A 16,420-nucleotide genomic window follows, 5' to 3' on the forward strand; every position below is an offset into this window, starting at 1 on the left:
TTAAGACAGCGAATACTGACAGAAGCGCACAACAGTCGGTTTAGCATTCATCCTGGTGGCAGGAAAATGTATAATGATTTAAAGACACAGTATTGGTGGAAACAAATGAAATCCGATGTGACTGAATTTGTAGCCAAGTGTCTGAATTGCCAACAGGTGAAGGCTGAAAGAAAGAAACCAGGAGGATTGTTACAGAGTTTGTCCATTCCTGAATGGAAATGGGATCACATTTCCATGGATTTTGTGACACAGTTGCCGAGATCCTCCCGAGGTTGTGATGCGATTTGGGTCGTGATTGATCGATTGACCAAATCTGCTTGTTTTATTCCATACAAGATGACATACCGATATGACCAGATGGCAGATATTTACATCAAGGAAGTGGTGAGATTGCACGGAGTGCCGAAGTCGATTGTTTCAGATCGTGATCCTCGATTTACTTCCACTTCTGGCAGAGCCTGCAACAAGCTCTTGGTACGAAGTTACATCTTAGTACCGCATATCATCCACAAACTGACGGACAGTCAGAGCGTACGATCCAGACATTGGAAGATATGTTGAGAGCTATAGTGCTGGATTTTAGCACTAATTGGCAAGAAGCATTGTCACTTTGTGAATTTTCGTACAACAATAGCTATCAAACGAGTATTGAGATGGCACCATTTGAAGCGTTGTACGGAAAGAAGTGGAGATCCCCATTATATTGGGATGATATCTCTGAAGTTCCTGAGACTGGACCGGATATGATCAGAGATATGACCGAGAAAGTTAAATTGATTCAAAAGAAAATGAAGGCAGCTCAGGACAGACAAGCCAAGTATGCCAACCTCAGACGACGACCGTTGGTATTTGAGGCTGGAGACTGAGTATTCCTAAAGATTTCTCCTTTCAGAGGTGTTGTCAGATTTGGCAAGAAAGGGAAATTGTCTCCAAGATATGTAGTTCCATATGAGATTCTTGAAAAGATAGGAGATCGTGCCTATCGACTTGCATTACCGCCTTCATTATCTGGAATACATGATGTCTTTCATGTATCAATGCTGCGGAAATATCTCCCTGATGATTCTCACGTGATTCAACCAGACGAGACTGAGCTGGATGAGACATTGAGTTATGTCGAGAAACCGATCCGGATTATAGATCGTAAAGAAAAACAGCTCAGAACAAAGAGGATTCCTCTTGTGAAAGTTCAATGGACTCGTCATGGCGTTGAAGAGGCCACTTGGGAGACTGAATCAGATATGAGACAGGAATTCCCATCATTGTTTCACTGATGTAAATTTTGATACAGTTTTTGTATACATACTTTCTTAATGATATGATTTGATTATCGATGATTTCGAGGACGAAATCGTATCTTAGGGGAGGAGAAATGTAATGCCCGGAAATTTAATCCTAGTAATCTGTAATTATTGACCTATAATTGATGCGATTATGAAAGGATTAATCGGGACACGATTTGAGATAACGGGTGAAAATTAAATGTGCGAGAACAGTAGCCTCGGCGCACATGCGCGGTTATACGCGCGCACATGCGCGAGAAATCCAGTGGCTGTGGCGCACATGCGCGAATTAACGCGCGCACATGCGCGAGCACTCCAGTAGCCAAGGAGGAAGTCCAGTAGGTTCGGCGCACATGCGCGGCGGGAAGCGTGCATATGCGCGAGTGGATGCGTGCGGAGACAGTAGGTCTCGCGCATATGCGCGATGTCAGTGCGCGCATATGCGCGAGGCGAGTTGCGCAGCACGCGCCGAGACATGGTCTCGTGCATATGCGCGAAGACAATGCGCGCATATGCGCGAGAGGATTTGGGCGAATTGTAAGGATGACACGTATGGAATTTTGCATGCAATATATATATATACAATCGTTTCCTCAGAAGCAAGAAAGGAAAGAAAAAGAATTGGAGAGGAAACGTTGTTCTTGATTTTAGAATTCAATCGTGCGATCAATCCGTCCGTCTGAATTATAATCCGACTTCGGTACTGTTATCCTATCGACGTAGGCTACACTTTGACGTAAGTTTTACTACGTTTTGACATGTCTTGAAATTATGATGTTGTCAGAATTGAATAGGATTCAGATATGATGTTCTTGATATGTTAGACATCGTAGAATCGAAGTCAGAGTAAGAAATAGACTGATTATGGAATTGTTATGAATTTCTGATTATAATCGGTTGATATCGGACATATTTAGATTATGGATTGATTATAGATTGTACTGGATATGAGTTATGGATTGTAACTGTTATCTGGTGTATTGGTATTGACGGGGATATTGGAATTGTACCGTTATACCGTTGGTTTTGAATTAAATCCAGATTGATCAAATTGTTATGGAATTGACTCGTATATTAATATGAGATTATTGATATTGTCAGTACCAGACAGACTGTGAATTCAGGACTTCGACTGAGCCAGAAACCGACGAAAGAAAGGTATAAGTCAATGTGGTAGTGGGAGATAGACTCGAGTCGGTTTAGACTTGGGTTTCCCTAAATCACATACTTTATTCTATTGCATGGATATTTGCATTACATTGATTAATGTACTTGTTCTCGTGAATTTAGATGACAGGTATTAGACGAGTTATGTTGTGACAGAAGTGCCGGATAGTGGTGGTATCGCCACGGCACATTGCACGATGTCTCAAGATAGGATATTAGCGATAGAGCTACAGTCCATGACGGTTAGGTCAGGACACCGGATGTTTGGTTATATCGAGTAACAGGGAATAGGAATTCGTCTATTACGGAAGTCGATATAGGAACACCGGATAGGGTTATATCGAGTAATAGAATTACGGTTCCTCCTATTACGGAATTCGATATAGGAATACCACATCTGGAAACCGGGATCCCTAGACTAGGATTGAGTCTAGTCTGAATTATGTGTCGACAGTTTGATTTTATATTGTTTATGTTTCAGATTTTGATACATATTCATGTTACCTGATTACATGCTTTATATTTGTTTATATGATTGCATGTTTCATTGATTTATACTGGGATTTATTCTCACCGGAGTTATCCGGCTGTTGTCTTGTCTGTATGTGTACTTGACAACAGGTGAGACAGGTCCAGGGTCGAGGAGATGAAGAGCTAGATCGTGATTAGAGTGGTGGCACCGGACTTGGACTAGATGTAGGGTTAAACACTTGACTTTAGTTTTAAACCCTAGTTTGAATAAATGTTGAAATACAGGACTTGTATTTTATATATTGATATGTATATATGTTGTATGTCACTACGTTCCGCATTTTAAAAAAAAAAAAAATTTAGACCCTGTTTTAATTGATTAATTAGTCCCAATGATGATTAAGAACTTGATTAGCGTCCGGGTCCCCACATATATAATTATAGGAAGTGATATTAATTTGCATAATAATATGAGACCGTTAAGTCTGGGTGTATGTTAGTACATTTTAAATAATGTCACTGTATTAAATTGGTAATTTTGTGCTTGAATTAATTAACTATGTAAAGATAGAGGAAGAAAGAAGATTAAAAGTTTTAAAAATCTTTAGATTGAACCAAATATAAATTTTGATATTTTATAATTGTACATTGATCAAATGAGTTAAAGTGAAATTAATTAATCCATAAAGTACTGGAGTGATACGACTAAATATAGATACATAAATTTTAAAAAAAATTAGCGAAAAAATTATATACACTTAAAATTGAATAAAAAATTATAACTTTTCTAAATCCCATGCTCTAACTTAGAGAAGAGTAGGTCACGGATTCCAATCTGTGAGACGGGTTAACCGTAACCATATTCACAATAAAAAGTAATACTTTTAGCATAAAAATTAATAATTTTTCATGGATTATCCAAATAAAGATCTGTCTCACAAAACACGACCCGTGAGACCGTCTCACACAAGTTTTTGCTCTTAAAGAAACTCTCTTAACCGCCCCTACTCGATTGAAAAAAGAGCTTTGACGGATAAAAATATAATTTAGTTTTGTAAGTTATTTTGTTTTAGATTTTAATCATATAATTTGTCAAATTTTAATTTTTATCTAATAATTTAAATTTTTTTTAGGTCAATTTTTTTGCCACTATATCTTATTTTTAAAAAAAGAAATAAATTTATTAGATGAATCATGGAAAACAAAATTTGACAAAAAAAAAAAAACATGCTAGAATCCAAAACACATCACGTATTGGATTAAATTGAAATTTTAACTACAGGGAATAATAAAACGCGTGACGTGTTTGTTCCGTCCATGACTCCATTCCCAAACCACAGTCTGCACTTTGCCGAGACGGAGAGACTGATACAGGCATGAATCCTTGAGCATTTCCAGGTTTACAGTTTCTTTCTTTTTTCTTCTTTTTGTTTTCATTATTATTTTTTGCACAATATATGGTATCAGATTCGTCACTCGTCTCTGTCGATTCTTCTTCTTGGTTTTCTCAGCTCCAGTAATCATCAGAAATTCGTTGCCAAGAACTGAGGTATGTTCTTGCTCCCCATGTTTTGAGCTCTTATTTTCGAAGAATTTCTTTTTGGCTTCGTGTTTCAGTGATTTTATCCATGGTTTTCTTTCATGGGTGTTGAAACTTTTTCCTTCGGATGCCTCAACATTTTAGGATTTCTGTTTTTTTGAGGTTGTACAGTCCGGCGGAAAACCCATCTTTTCTTTTAAGTTGTAAAGATGCTTTTTCATTGACGTTTGCTTTTATTTATTTTTTTTCTACGGATTCTTTTTGCCGGTTTGCTTGCTTACAAGAATCGTTGGCTTATTACGCACAGATTCGTCATCTTTTTCCCCTTTCCATCAGATATGGGGTATTTGTGTTATGATGTCTTATATTTTAAAGTTTAGTATTGGGTAGCAACACTGTTTGCTTAGCGCTAGTTTGGTATAGTGGCGTATCATCTAAACTTGTTATTTTTCTGAAAAATACTTGAAGCTCTCGTTGTAATTTATCGTTTCATAGTATAGAAGATTGGTTTGAAACCACTGCCTACGAAATGCTACTCAGTTTCTCCTCTCTGTCACAATTGAAAGGAGACTGACTAGAACTGCCATATTTATAACTACTTATGCAGTGTATGTTCTCAGATATATGCACTCTGTAAAACTTTATATGTTGGTATTTGATGACACCCAAGATGAAATTCTTTCTTGCAGTTTGTGGGAAATGAAGGGGCGTTGGTTTTCTGACAATGATATCCCCATTAATGTACTATCCCGACTGTCAGCTAGAGCATTGCATCGGTTGAAGTATGTTTCGAAAGAGTGGTATGATCTTATATCGGACCGTTCTTTCATTCGCCTCCAGTTGAAAAAGACAGAATCCGTGTCAGGACTATTCTTCCAGGAGGTATATAGGTGGTCTGATAAGGATATTGAATCGATCAGCTATATCCCAATTGAACTGGAAAGTGTTAAAGTGTGGAACAACATTTTGAGCTTTCTCCCCGAAAATGTTGTCATTTTGTCATCGAACAACGGCTTAATTTGCTGTCGAAGTTGTTTCCCTACTCCCACGCCTATAATATATGTTTGCAATCCATTGATTAAACAATGGACGCCTGTAAAATGGCCTAATCTGCCCAGAAGCAGCAGCATCTCCCTGGCTTTTGATCCTTTTCTGAACCCCATTGATGCTTCTACAGATTTCACATTAGTGTCAGTCTGTGCTACAGAGACAGAGGCCAACAAAGAAGAAGAGAAGGAAGAAGAAGAATCCTGTTTTGTTCTTGATATATATTCCTCAAAGACAGGGTTGTGGAGAAGATCACAAGAGTGTTGTAAATGCAATTACAATCTGGCTAAAAACAAAGGCATCTTAGTTGCAGGAATTCTGCATTGGCTCACAGATGGCGACCAAATTCTGATGTTTGACCCTAACAACGAGATATCGTGGTTGATAACGGTTCCTGTACCTGCATCACAATTGTCCAGCATACCGGAAATGTGTATAGGAGAATCCCAAGATAAGCTGTATTATGTTATAATCTCCGAAGATGGTCTCCAACTATGGGTGCTAGAGGATCACTTCACATCTCAGTGGAACCTAAAATGCTTTACATCCTTGGAAGAACTCGAGAAAAAAAATTCAAAAGTATTATACGACATACCAAAGAAAGTGGGAAGCCGGTTGTGCAAAGACATGCTTTCTTGGATTGATCCTCTTGCTTTCAAAGATGGAATAGTGTTTTTAAAGGTGTCGGCTAACATATACTCGTACCAATTCGAGACAGGGAAACTGAAAATACTCTATGATGCTAAGACACTTGGGCCAAAATCCATGCATTCTCCTATTATTGCTACGTATACTATGAGCTTGGTGCCACTTGATGAGTAGGAGATATGTGTTGGTCTTGTTTTAGCTAGATTCTGCAAATGTTAGAAAATGGTGTTTGAAATTCAAAAATTTTCGTCTTAGCCCTTGTTTTACGAAGGTTGGAAAAGTGGCAGTGATTTTAGATTTCTGTATAAATTAATTTTGTCGACTCAATTTTTTTTAATTTTTATTGGACTCTTTGAACCTACTTCAGTAAAAATATTCCTGGAAAATTTCTACTTGACACGGCAAGGTTGAATAAATCCACGGTCCCAAGGAAAATATAGCTTCATTTGTTTGAAATAATGAAGTGGCATTTTAACTAGCTGCTGGAAGACGCTAGCAGTTTTTCCCAATTTTCTCTATTTCCACCGAGTTTCGAACCTGGGCAATTCAAACTGCCATCTAATCAACTAACTTGGAGTGTTAAAAGCTTTTACAGAAAGAATCAAGGAGATTCAAATGCATGACCATTGAAGAAAACTTCAATACAAATGTTGGGATAATATCCCTTGAATACTCAATTCCAAATACATCCGTTGCTAGGGTACTATTTTATTAATCATTAGAAATCTTGATCCGTTCAAAATGTGATGCGGCCAGAGCCATTGGGAATAAATCTAAGCAAAATTCAGCTCCAATAACAAGCATTTAAGCTTACTTATGTTTGATAAAGTCACCTCATGAGCCAATGAACCCTCCTCTTCTGTCCAGGAACTCAGCTGCCCTCTCCTGTTTCAGTTACTGCAAGATTTCTCGTGTGGTAGAATCATAAAATTGATCATGAACAAATTTCCTTTCCTCAGCCTGTATCTCCTTGATAGCACTCGAATATGGATTTGGAGGTGGGCTCCTTCCTTGAATCCGAGCAATTTGTTTCAGCCGAGCAAATGCCTTCTTTTTGGCTTTTCTTTCATTTCGATATTCCATCTATCCACAAAGAAACCACGATTCAGAGGGGGAATAAATGAGATTTCATTTTCAGGTTTGACTGCTTTATTTATGACAAAAAATGAGAGTAGGTGACCTGTGACAGAGAACAAACATCGACAACGACAATAGCATCCTCATCACTAATTCCGTGCTCCTTTAACTCAAGCACCCTCCAAGCAAATACATGGGCAGCAGGTGGATCAAAACCAGATATCTTGTTCACGTGCAAGAATCATTGATTCATATTCACTTTCATGAAAAATGGACATACTCTTCTCTAAACCGTCTCTTGGTTAAACTTGGTCACTGATGCCACCCGGGTCGAACAGTGGAGTCGGGTCGGTAACTCTACCAGGTAAGCTATCAAGAATACGGGAAGAAATATGAGCTAAGACGGCGGACTGGGAAGAAGATTCTTCGTTGACCTTTGAAAGATCTGCCAATAAGAAAAACAACCACGTGAATGGGCGCCGGAGGGGGTCCCCGGCGTGGCCACTCCGATGCTTAAGTCAGCAGGGTACTCAAACAAGAAACCAATGTAGCCAAGTGATGGCTGTGATATTGGTGTGCAATAAATGAGTGTGTTAAATGTTCATTAATATCTGAATGAAGGAATAAATGCAAAACCTGGTATTTATAGTAGAGGAAATAATGATGACCTCGTTTTTTGGGACGTGCGCATTAAATATACTAGGGCGGCTGATTATACCCTATTGTTCTGACGTGTCAAATCATGTATTGGTCATATCCCATCTGTCCAGTCACTCATTAATGTTAATAGGTCGGCCGCGTGTATTTCAACATCATTAAATGCCTCCCTCGCTTCGAGATGTCAGAAGAGAAGTCATACCAGAACTCTGGTGCTATGTCCTGAATCAACCACTCGAGAGATGGGCTGTCCTGACCCGGGCATCGCTCATGGGCCTGACCCATGACCCTAGCATTCCCGGGATCAACTGCCCGGGACATATTGGGGTATCATCACTCCTTCCTTAAATAGTCGGGCTAGAGTCTACTCGCTGTCCCGATTAGTCCCTTGTGCCCGGTCAGGAAAGCCATTTTGATACACCTTCTGGACTGAGCATAGCTACACAGACGTCGGTGTATGGTGAAGACTCGCGATGTACATCAATCAATCATACCTCCCACGTTTTTATGTTTTCGAGGATGATTTATCGCAATATTTCGATAGGCGTGTACGTCTTTTCAACTTTCTGGTGCAATTCCCAATGTCCGTCCTGACCGTCTATGTATCCAAGGATTCGACGGTTGTGATTAGCCCCTTGCTATTATAAATATAGCAACATCTTTTTTATTTTTTCCAAGTTACCATTAAATAGTTGGTCACAAGAGTCAAATGGCGAGCTCCAGTAATCCGTCGAATTCAGATATGGAAGAAGTCTCGTGGCGATTAGTTGAGAAGAAGAAAACCGAGATAGAAGATGAAGTGTTCCATAAGATTGTTCGTTACTGGGAGAAACTTCAGAAATTACAACTTCTCCACGAGACCGGAGAAGCTAATGCTTCTAGACTGGTGGTAAAGATGGAGAAGTATCGGGAATGTCTGAACGTGACTGAAGAGGTGAACATCTTCGAGGGTGATTACATCTACCAGCTGATGTTGCTTAAGGAGATGAAAATCCTCTCGGGCATTACAAGCACCGAGGGCTTCCTCAAGTCTTCCCCAAATGAGCTAAGGAAATGGAAAACCATGTGGATACTCTTTGTAGAAGAAGAATACTCCGCTGTAATTAGTAGAAATGCTAGCAAGTGAATAAAGTTATTCTTCTGTTTCATCCTTGCTTTGTATTTTTAAGATCTGGCATGAGTCTTTATTACTGAATATCTGCTGAACAAACCAAACAAAAGTATCCCCACGGTAATGGTTGATCACCGGCTTTGCTTTGAAACATTACGTTGGGCCCTGACAATCTCTTAGAGAGGATACGAAGCTCCAAGGTTTGTGATATCCGGGTAGTCAGAATGATGCATGCATTATCATTGAATATTATCTCGGGAAACCTTTCATATTCGGGGTCGTTTTGATAACTGCATCCGCCTTTTGGTCTACCCCACGTAATTTTCGAGGCCCTTAATAATCGCCCACGTGCACTGGTCTTAATGGCTATGATACATTCTCCTTCCCAATAAATGACGGCATGCTTTAATTAACCTTAGGCTCTTCACATTCCCTCATCCCAAACGTCTTTTCCTCCCTTTCCTATAAATAAATTGGTGGATAAGATGCACCCATACCAATCAGAACAATGTCGAGCTCCAGCGACTCCAGCACTTGCAGCAGTGCCATCTCTTCTGTTGGTGTGCAAAGTCAAATCCCAGCGGAGTTACGTCCCTATGTAGAGCTTTTCAAAAAGAATGTCGATGAGTACATTCTGGCCAAAGTCGTATGTACCTGGCATAAGCTTCAATTCATCGGCCTTCTTTATTTGAACGGCACAGTCCTCACTCGTTCTCAAAGGATGGTGACGAGGAAATACAGGCGGGAACTAGGGGTATCCCGCATTGAAGAGTTGCTGACTGACCAAAACCTGCTGCATGCCATGTTGTGGAAGGAATGGCGGCATCTAAATAAGGTCTCGAGCACTGATTCCTTTGTCAATCTTGGCATTCAAGAAGTTACTGACTGGATGGATGAGTGGAAAGGTCGAGTGGCCACTGAAATTTCTGTAATAAGACGCCGACCATTCCCTTAATGAAAATTTAGACAATTAATTCCTGCGTCTTCTTTTAATTCCTTGCAAATGTTTTAACACCAGCTAAACTAATCATCAATCCGAAAACCGAAAAAGGTAGGCCTAAACATATCCGAACGTCGGGTCCCATGCTGTCCGGGCCTTTTAGCCGGGTGATGGGATCCTCTGCTCCCGAGTTACCTCGTAAGAGGCCGGGACTTGGCATGTTTTCTTTCTTGATTGTGATAAAAGGATTCTATCGGGGCGTATTACCTCTTTACCTTTTTCACGCATGGATATAAAAGAATAGTCATATGATAAATCGGTAAGTCCCAATCTGAGTATAGTGGGTATTCCTTCGATAACTTTAGTTCTTCCGGGATCTGAATAAGGCCGAGATATGGCATTATCCCAATCCCTCTCTTCGCTTTTTCAGTCAATCATTGCGCAGTCATAATGATAGAATTCTGAGGACGTGTTGTCAGAGCCCGTACGTATTCTCAGCTACCATGGCGCCTCGATTTGAGCAACTGTCTTTTCAATTTTCCCGCCGAATGATGCCGCTCAACTTCCAAGGCTAATCTAGCCCGTCCAATCTATGCCAGATCAACGGCATAAATTCCATCTTACCCTTATATATAGCGATCCATCGCTTTTCTAAAAATCACTTGCAAATTTATTCTTCGGCGAAGCCCTGCTTGTTTTCTTCCTCGGTCTTCTCTGTAGATTTCTCCGGCGATCTCTCCGACTATCAACCATCACCCTCAATTCCTCTCAGTAAGTCTCTCTTTTCTGTGTCTTATTTGCTTCTTTTCCATCATGTCCAATTCCACTTCTTCTACCTCTGGCAAAAATGCTAGGGGCCTATCGGAGGACAATTCTCCCACCCCTTCTGACCAGTCTGTTCAGATTCCGAGGGGTATTCCTACTATCCCCTCTCGATCCTTGTCCAAGAAGACTGCTAAAGCGTCTTCTTCCCGACCCCTGGGCTCCCCGAGTAGAGGGAAGGGTAAAATAACAGGGCCCTTCTGGTTTTCTACGGTGTCTTCCACTCTCCGTCCGGGTAGTTTAGGAGACATTCGGTCCCTGGGGGCTATTCCTTCCACTTATGACATTAGGATTCCCGGACCTACTGACCATCCTGATACTCCTCCCCTCGGATACCACGCTTTCTTCCTTGAGCAGCTTAGGAGCGGTCTCCGTTTCCCGGTTCATCATTTCTTTGAAGGAGTTGCTCGATTTTTTAACCTTCCTCTTAATCATCTTCATCCCAATGCTTTTCGTATTATGGCAGCTACTTTTGTTTTGTTCCGCATGAAACTTATTCCCATTAACTCCTCCGTCTTTCACTATTTTTATTCCTGTCGATTTAATGACGGGGTTTTTTCTTTTATGGCCCGGATGCACTATCGGTTTTTAACCGACATCCCTTCTTCTTTGAAGGGATGGAAAACAAAATTTTTCTTTCTGAAATTTCCGACTCTCCCCACCTGTGCTTGCTTACGCTGCTGTTCATGCTGACTGGCCTGGTGAGAAGCAGCCTTTTTGGCGTTAGCCATGTTGACAGCATCGGTTATGATTTTCTTCAATTCTTCGGGAGTCAAATGAATGGTGGGTTGAGGATCATTAGGGGGGGGACCACCTGCGCCAGAGAGACGTGTATTGTTTTCCTCTGGGGCTCGAGAGGCGTCTTGGTTTGCTCTCCTAGTAGGAGCCATATCCACGTCTTAGGACTCAGATTTCCCACAGACGGCGCCAATGATGCCACCCGGGTCGAACAGTGGAGTCGGGTCGGTAACTCTACCAGGTAAGCTATCAAGAATACGGGAAGAAATATGAGCTAAGACGGCGGACTGGGAAGAAGATTCTTCGTTGACCTTTGAAAGATCTGCCAATAAGAAAAACAACCACGTGAATGGGCGCCGGAGGGGGTCCCCGGCGTGGCCACTCCGATGCTTAAGTCAGCAGGGTACTCAAACAAGAAACCAATGTAGCCAAGTGATGGCTGTGATATTGGTGTGCAATAAATGAGTGTGTTAAATGTTCATTAATATCTGAATGAAGGAATAAATGCAAAACCTGGTATTTATAGTAGAGGAAATAATGATGACCTCGTTTTTTGGGACGTGCGCATTAAATATACTAGGGCGGCTGATTATACCCTATTGTTCTGACGTGTCAAATCATGTATTGGTCATATCCCATCTGTCCAGTCACTCATTAATGTTAATAGGTCGGCCGCGTGTATTTCAACATCATTAAATGCCTCCCTCGCTTCGAGATGTCAGAAGAGAAGTCATACCAGAACTCTGGTGCTATGTCCTGAATCAACCACTCGAGAGATGGGCTGTCCTGACCCGGGCATCGCTCATGGGCCTGACCCATGACCCTAGCATTCCCGGGATCAACTGCCCGGGACATATTGGGGTATCAGTCACTAAATAAGATCAAACAGAAGTCTACCATGCAGATGTAAAACCTTTTCTTCCTTATGAAATGGCACATTTTGTTCCATAAAGCACATATTTCACCTAGGGGTTTCATTTTCCTTTTGTATATATTTTATTTTGATATTTGGTCCTGTCGATTATAAAAAAGAAGGAAACAAGAAATATCTTCATGAACGACGTTTTTGGAAAACAACAAGTGAATACATTCAATCACTAAAAAAGGTCTTTCAATAACAAATATGTCATCAAATATGAATATAAACACAAAATATAACGAATGATATTTTTGTATTTAAAGTATCAACTTCAAAATCTTACATATGTATTAAGCCACTGACCAGGCAACCGTAATTCAATCCATCATTGGCCAAAGAATAATCATGCATGCACATCAATGGATACTTGGAGTATAATTATTTGTTCACTTATTTGATTTTTATGTGACATAGATATATCTTATTGTATAATATGGAAAAAAATATCATAATATCGTAACACAAAAAAATGTGTGAAGTACATAAAATAAAACTTCCTGAATTTCAATGCGTGAAAAACTCACTCTCACGAAAATTAAGATTTACCTTGACATTACGTTATTCATCTCTCAAAAATAAAAAATAAAAAACAGATCCCGATAATATCACCAAAAAGGGCAAAAATAGTGAGTTTGTTAGTTAAACCCAAGACTAAGTCCTACATACGCAAACCATTCTTTCCTCAAGAGTTATTTTTTTCCTCCAAAACTCAGACACCACGGCACACACAATACACCAATATAATGTACATACATACTTATATACAAAATCACAATCACTTTGCTTCTCAGCTTATCTCGTAGAATGCATGTGTGGTCTTTTCAACCTCTAAAATTGATTAATTGAATCATACTTATAACTAGTATTATCAAATAAATACAGAAATGCACAATTAGACCTCTAAAAGATATTTTCCGTAATAGAGAAGCTCAGAGTCCCTGAACTATGCTTCTAAATATAATTTCTATTTTTCATCAGCACTAGAGGCAGCGGATTAAGAAGTTGGTTCACGGAAGTAGTCACAGGTTCATCGACAAACATATGTTATGTGCATATGTCCTTTACATCAAACCTCATTCATTAATCTGAAGGAAATTATCATTATTAATTACCAAAATATCTCAGGTGGTGTTAGCTTCGAAGAATCAGTTTGATGTAAAATTACACAAAACATGTTGGATCTCGGTTTTTTACGCGCCCAAAAGCAGCGGAAGTTTAAAAATTTTATTTATTTTGAAAACAAAATAATTTTCTTTGGGCGCTCGTATGATTTTAACAAAACATTCATAGGGCGTCAGAAATTATACCTTTGTGAATGAATCACTGGACACCAACCGATCCGGTATAACAGATCTGGCTCTTGATGAATCCCTACGAACTTTATTCAAAGACTCCTTTCTTCTAATCAGGTCCACGACTGGATGATTTGTTCCTCTTCCAATTTGCACTAGAAAATTGAAAGAGATTTTGCGTTGAGATAGAACACGAAAAATTCGACTCAATCTCCTAAGCCAAATTTTTCTTGTTTTGTGAAGAGATTTTCGAGAGGTCCATGGGAAGAGCCGAGAGTCTTTTTCAAATCTTGGGAATTCCAAGTCTCGAAAATCATATCCTATTATAATAAAGAAATCCCATTATTTCTTTTTTTTTAAATCATTATTTACTTAATTAATTAAATTAATTAAGTAAACTAAATATTTGGAGGATTATGGTTGTGATTCTCAAAATCTCACAATCCAAATTTGTGGAGGCTCTCATTTTAGGTCAAAGAAAACTCAATAACCTAATTACCATAATTAACATTAATGGGCTTGATTAATTAATTGGGCTAGTCCAACTAATTTAATTAATTAATCAAAATCCATTAAGAACTTTAATTATTTAGTATGTTGGACTTGTACTCCTACAAGCCCATTAAACATACTTTCCACTATATTTAATTTAATATTTAATAAACTCAACATTTGAGCTTTAATAAATTAAATCAATTATAAATTCAACATTTGAATTTAATATTTAAATTATAAATTCAACTCCTTGAATTTATCACCTCCAAAATTTAATATTTGATAAACCCAACTTTTGAGTTTAATAAATTAAATTATCAATTTTATAAATTCAACTCCTTGAATTTATTCTCTCAAAATTTCATAATTCAACTTCTTGAATTTACTATATCAATAAATTCAACTCCTTGAATTTATTTTCTCAAAATGTAATTATCATAAATTCAACTCCTTGAATTTACTATATTATAATATAAATTCAACTCCTTGAATTTATTCTCTCAACGGGAACAAACAATCCAGTACTTGTGTGACCCTCAATGGTTCAGGGATACAGCTAGCCGTGGGTTCACAACTCTTTGTGATTCAGGACATAATCCTTTATTCGGGCTTACCCTAGTTAGCCCCATTCTTTTCATCAACACCTTGATCAAGAATGTCAGAACTCATTTCTGATTGCACCCATCGGATCATGGTAAGAGCGTCTAGTAGCATCGCCCCATGATCCCCTAGGTATCACTGATAGTGCCTGCAAGAACCAGTCGATTATGATTAGCGTACAGTACGGTCCTTTCATCTCATATATCCCGATCGAATCTGCAACCATTGGTTCATCGAGGGTTGCATAATAATTCGATAACTATGTGATAACTATAATAGTGGCATCGCGTGTACTATTTGAGAACTCCTTCTCTAACGTACATCTCGTACTCTGGCCAGAGATTCCATGCACTATTATTTCATTAGATCACATAGGATATCCACACCCGTAGGTGAGCGGTGAATCCCCGACTACAATGCACTGGCTCCTATATGTGTCGCAATTGTACCCAACCTCGCCACCTGATGACTCTCCTGGAGCTGGTAAACGAGTCAAAGCACAGCCCTAGCATATAGAGCCTCAGAGTTGTCTCGGGTCATAAGGACTAATGGTGTACAATCATAACCACGGACTTATCCTCTCGATGAATGATAACCACTTGGAAAGTCCGAGGGAGGGTTGTTCGGTATAATCATCATATGACTACCCATCTGTATGTTTGGACATCTCTATGCCCTTACCAAGAAACGCAGTACACAACATCACAGACGCTAGTCTCGAGCTCAAGCGACCTTTATCCCTGTTTTAGGCGGCTGAATCGACTAGGAACGAATTTAGAATATGCAGTGTTTACAAATGAGTTTCAATATCGAATTACGATTCATTTGTATTAAAGCATAATCAAGGACTTTATCTATGCTGCTTGCATGGGTATACAGATAAAGTATAACGAACCATGAAATAATGAATTATATTAAAATAAAGATTGTTCTTTACAACCGAGTCAATAAAATCCCTAGTCAACAGTTGACTTGCAGGGCATCTACTCTAACAATCTCCCACTTGCCCTAAAGCCAACTACCCATAAACTTTAATCCCATTGCTTCGCGATGCTTCTCAAACAATGGTCCTGGTAAGGGCTTCGTAAGTGGATCAGCAACGTTATCTGCAGAGGGGACTCTTTCAACTGATATGTCTCCTCTTCCCACAATCTCCCGTATGATGTGGAACTTCCTCAGTACATGTTTGGATCGCTGATGAGACCTTGGTTCCTTTGCTTGCGCAATGGCACCAGTGTTGTCGCAGTACAACGGGACTGGATCAACTCCATTAGGAATAACGCCCAACTCTTAGACAAAATTCCTCATCCAAACTGCCTCTTTGGATGCATCAGATGCAACAATGTATTCAGCTTCAGTGGTGGAATCCGCAACGGTGTCTTGCTTGGAACATTTCCAAGAGACAGCCGCACCATTTAGCATGAATACAAAACCAAAGGTCGATTTCGAATCATCTACGTCACATTGGAAGCTAGATTCAGTGTAGCCTTCCAATTTTAATTCTCCACCCCCATAGACCATGAACAAATTCTTAGTCCTTCTCAAGTACTTAAGAATATCTTTCACGGCTTTCCAACGCATTGGACCAGGGTTTGCCTGATATCTGCTAGTAA

The 16,420-nt window shown here is 39.5% G+C and overlaps 1 protein-coding gene and 1 long non-coding RNA gene across 4 annotated transcripts; one reads left to right on the forward strand and one right to left on the reverse strand.

The window, feature by feature from the left end:
* Positions 1-4,189: 4,189 nt before the first annotated feature.
* LOC140823025 (F-box protein At5g49610-like) lies at positions 4,190-6,453 on the forward strand. 3 transcript variants are annotated; one of them, XM_073184088.1, is made up of 3 exons: positions 4,190-4,319; positions 4,433-4,470; positions 5,151-6,453. In XM_073184088.1, exon 3 carries the CDS (start codon positions 5,161-5,163, stop codon positions 6,328-6,330), a length of 1,170 nt encoding a protein of 389 aa, XP_073040189.1. In that variant the 5' UTR covers positions 4,190-4,319; positions 4,433-4,470; positions 5,151-5,160; the 3' UTR covers positions 6,331-6,453. The 3 variants fall into 3 exon arrangements, with proteins under 3 accessions (XP_073040189.1, XP_073040188.1, XP_073040190.1); XM_073184087.1 differs by having other exon boundaries at positions 4,219-4,470; XM_073184089.1 differs by lacking the exon at positions 4,433-4,470 and having other exon boundaries at positions 4,220-4,319.
* Positions 6,454-6,762: 309 nt separating this feature from the next.
* LOC140823026 (uncharacterized) lies at positions 6,763-7,544 on the reverse strand. The gene is made up of 2 exons (XR_012116111.1): positions 7,355-7,544; positions 6,763-7,239 (listed from the first exon to the last, which is right to left on the reverse strand). It is a non-coding gene; the product is annotated as an uncharacterized lncRNA (long non-coding RNA).
* Between the last annotated feature and the right edge of the window lie 8,876 nt (positions 7,545-16,420).

Source organism: Primulina eburnea, chromosome 2 (genome assembly GCF_022965805.1).
Source record: "Primulina eburnea isolate SZY01 chromosome 2, ASM2296580v1, whole genome shotgun sequence".
NCBI lineage: Eukaryota > Viridiplantae > Streptophyta > Magnoliopsida > Lamiales > Gesneriaceae > Primulina > Primulina eburnea.

What these genes read in the sequence shown, in the direction of transcription:
- LOC140823025 (XM_073184088.1), top strand. Translation starts at nt 5,161, where the DNA reads ATGAAGGGGCGTTGGTTTTCTGACAATGATATCCCCATTAATGTACTA.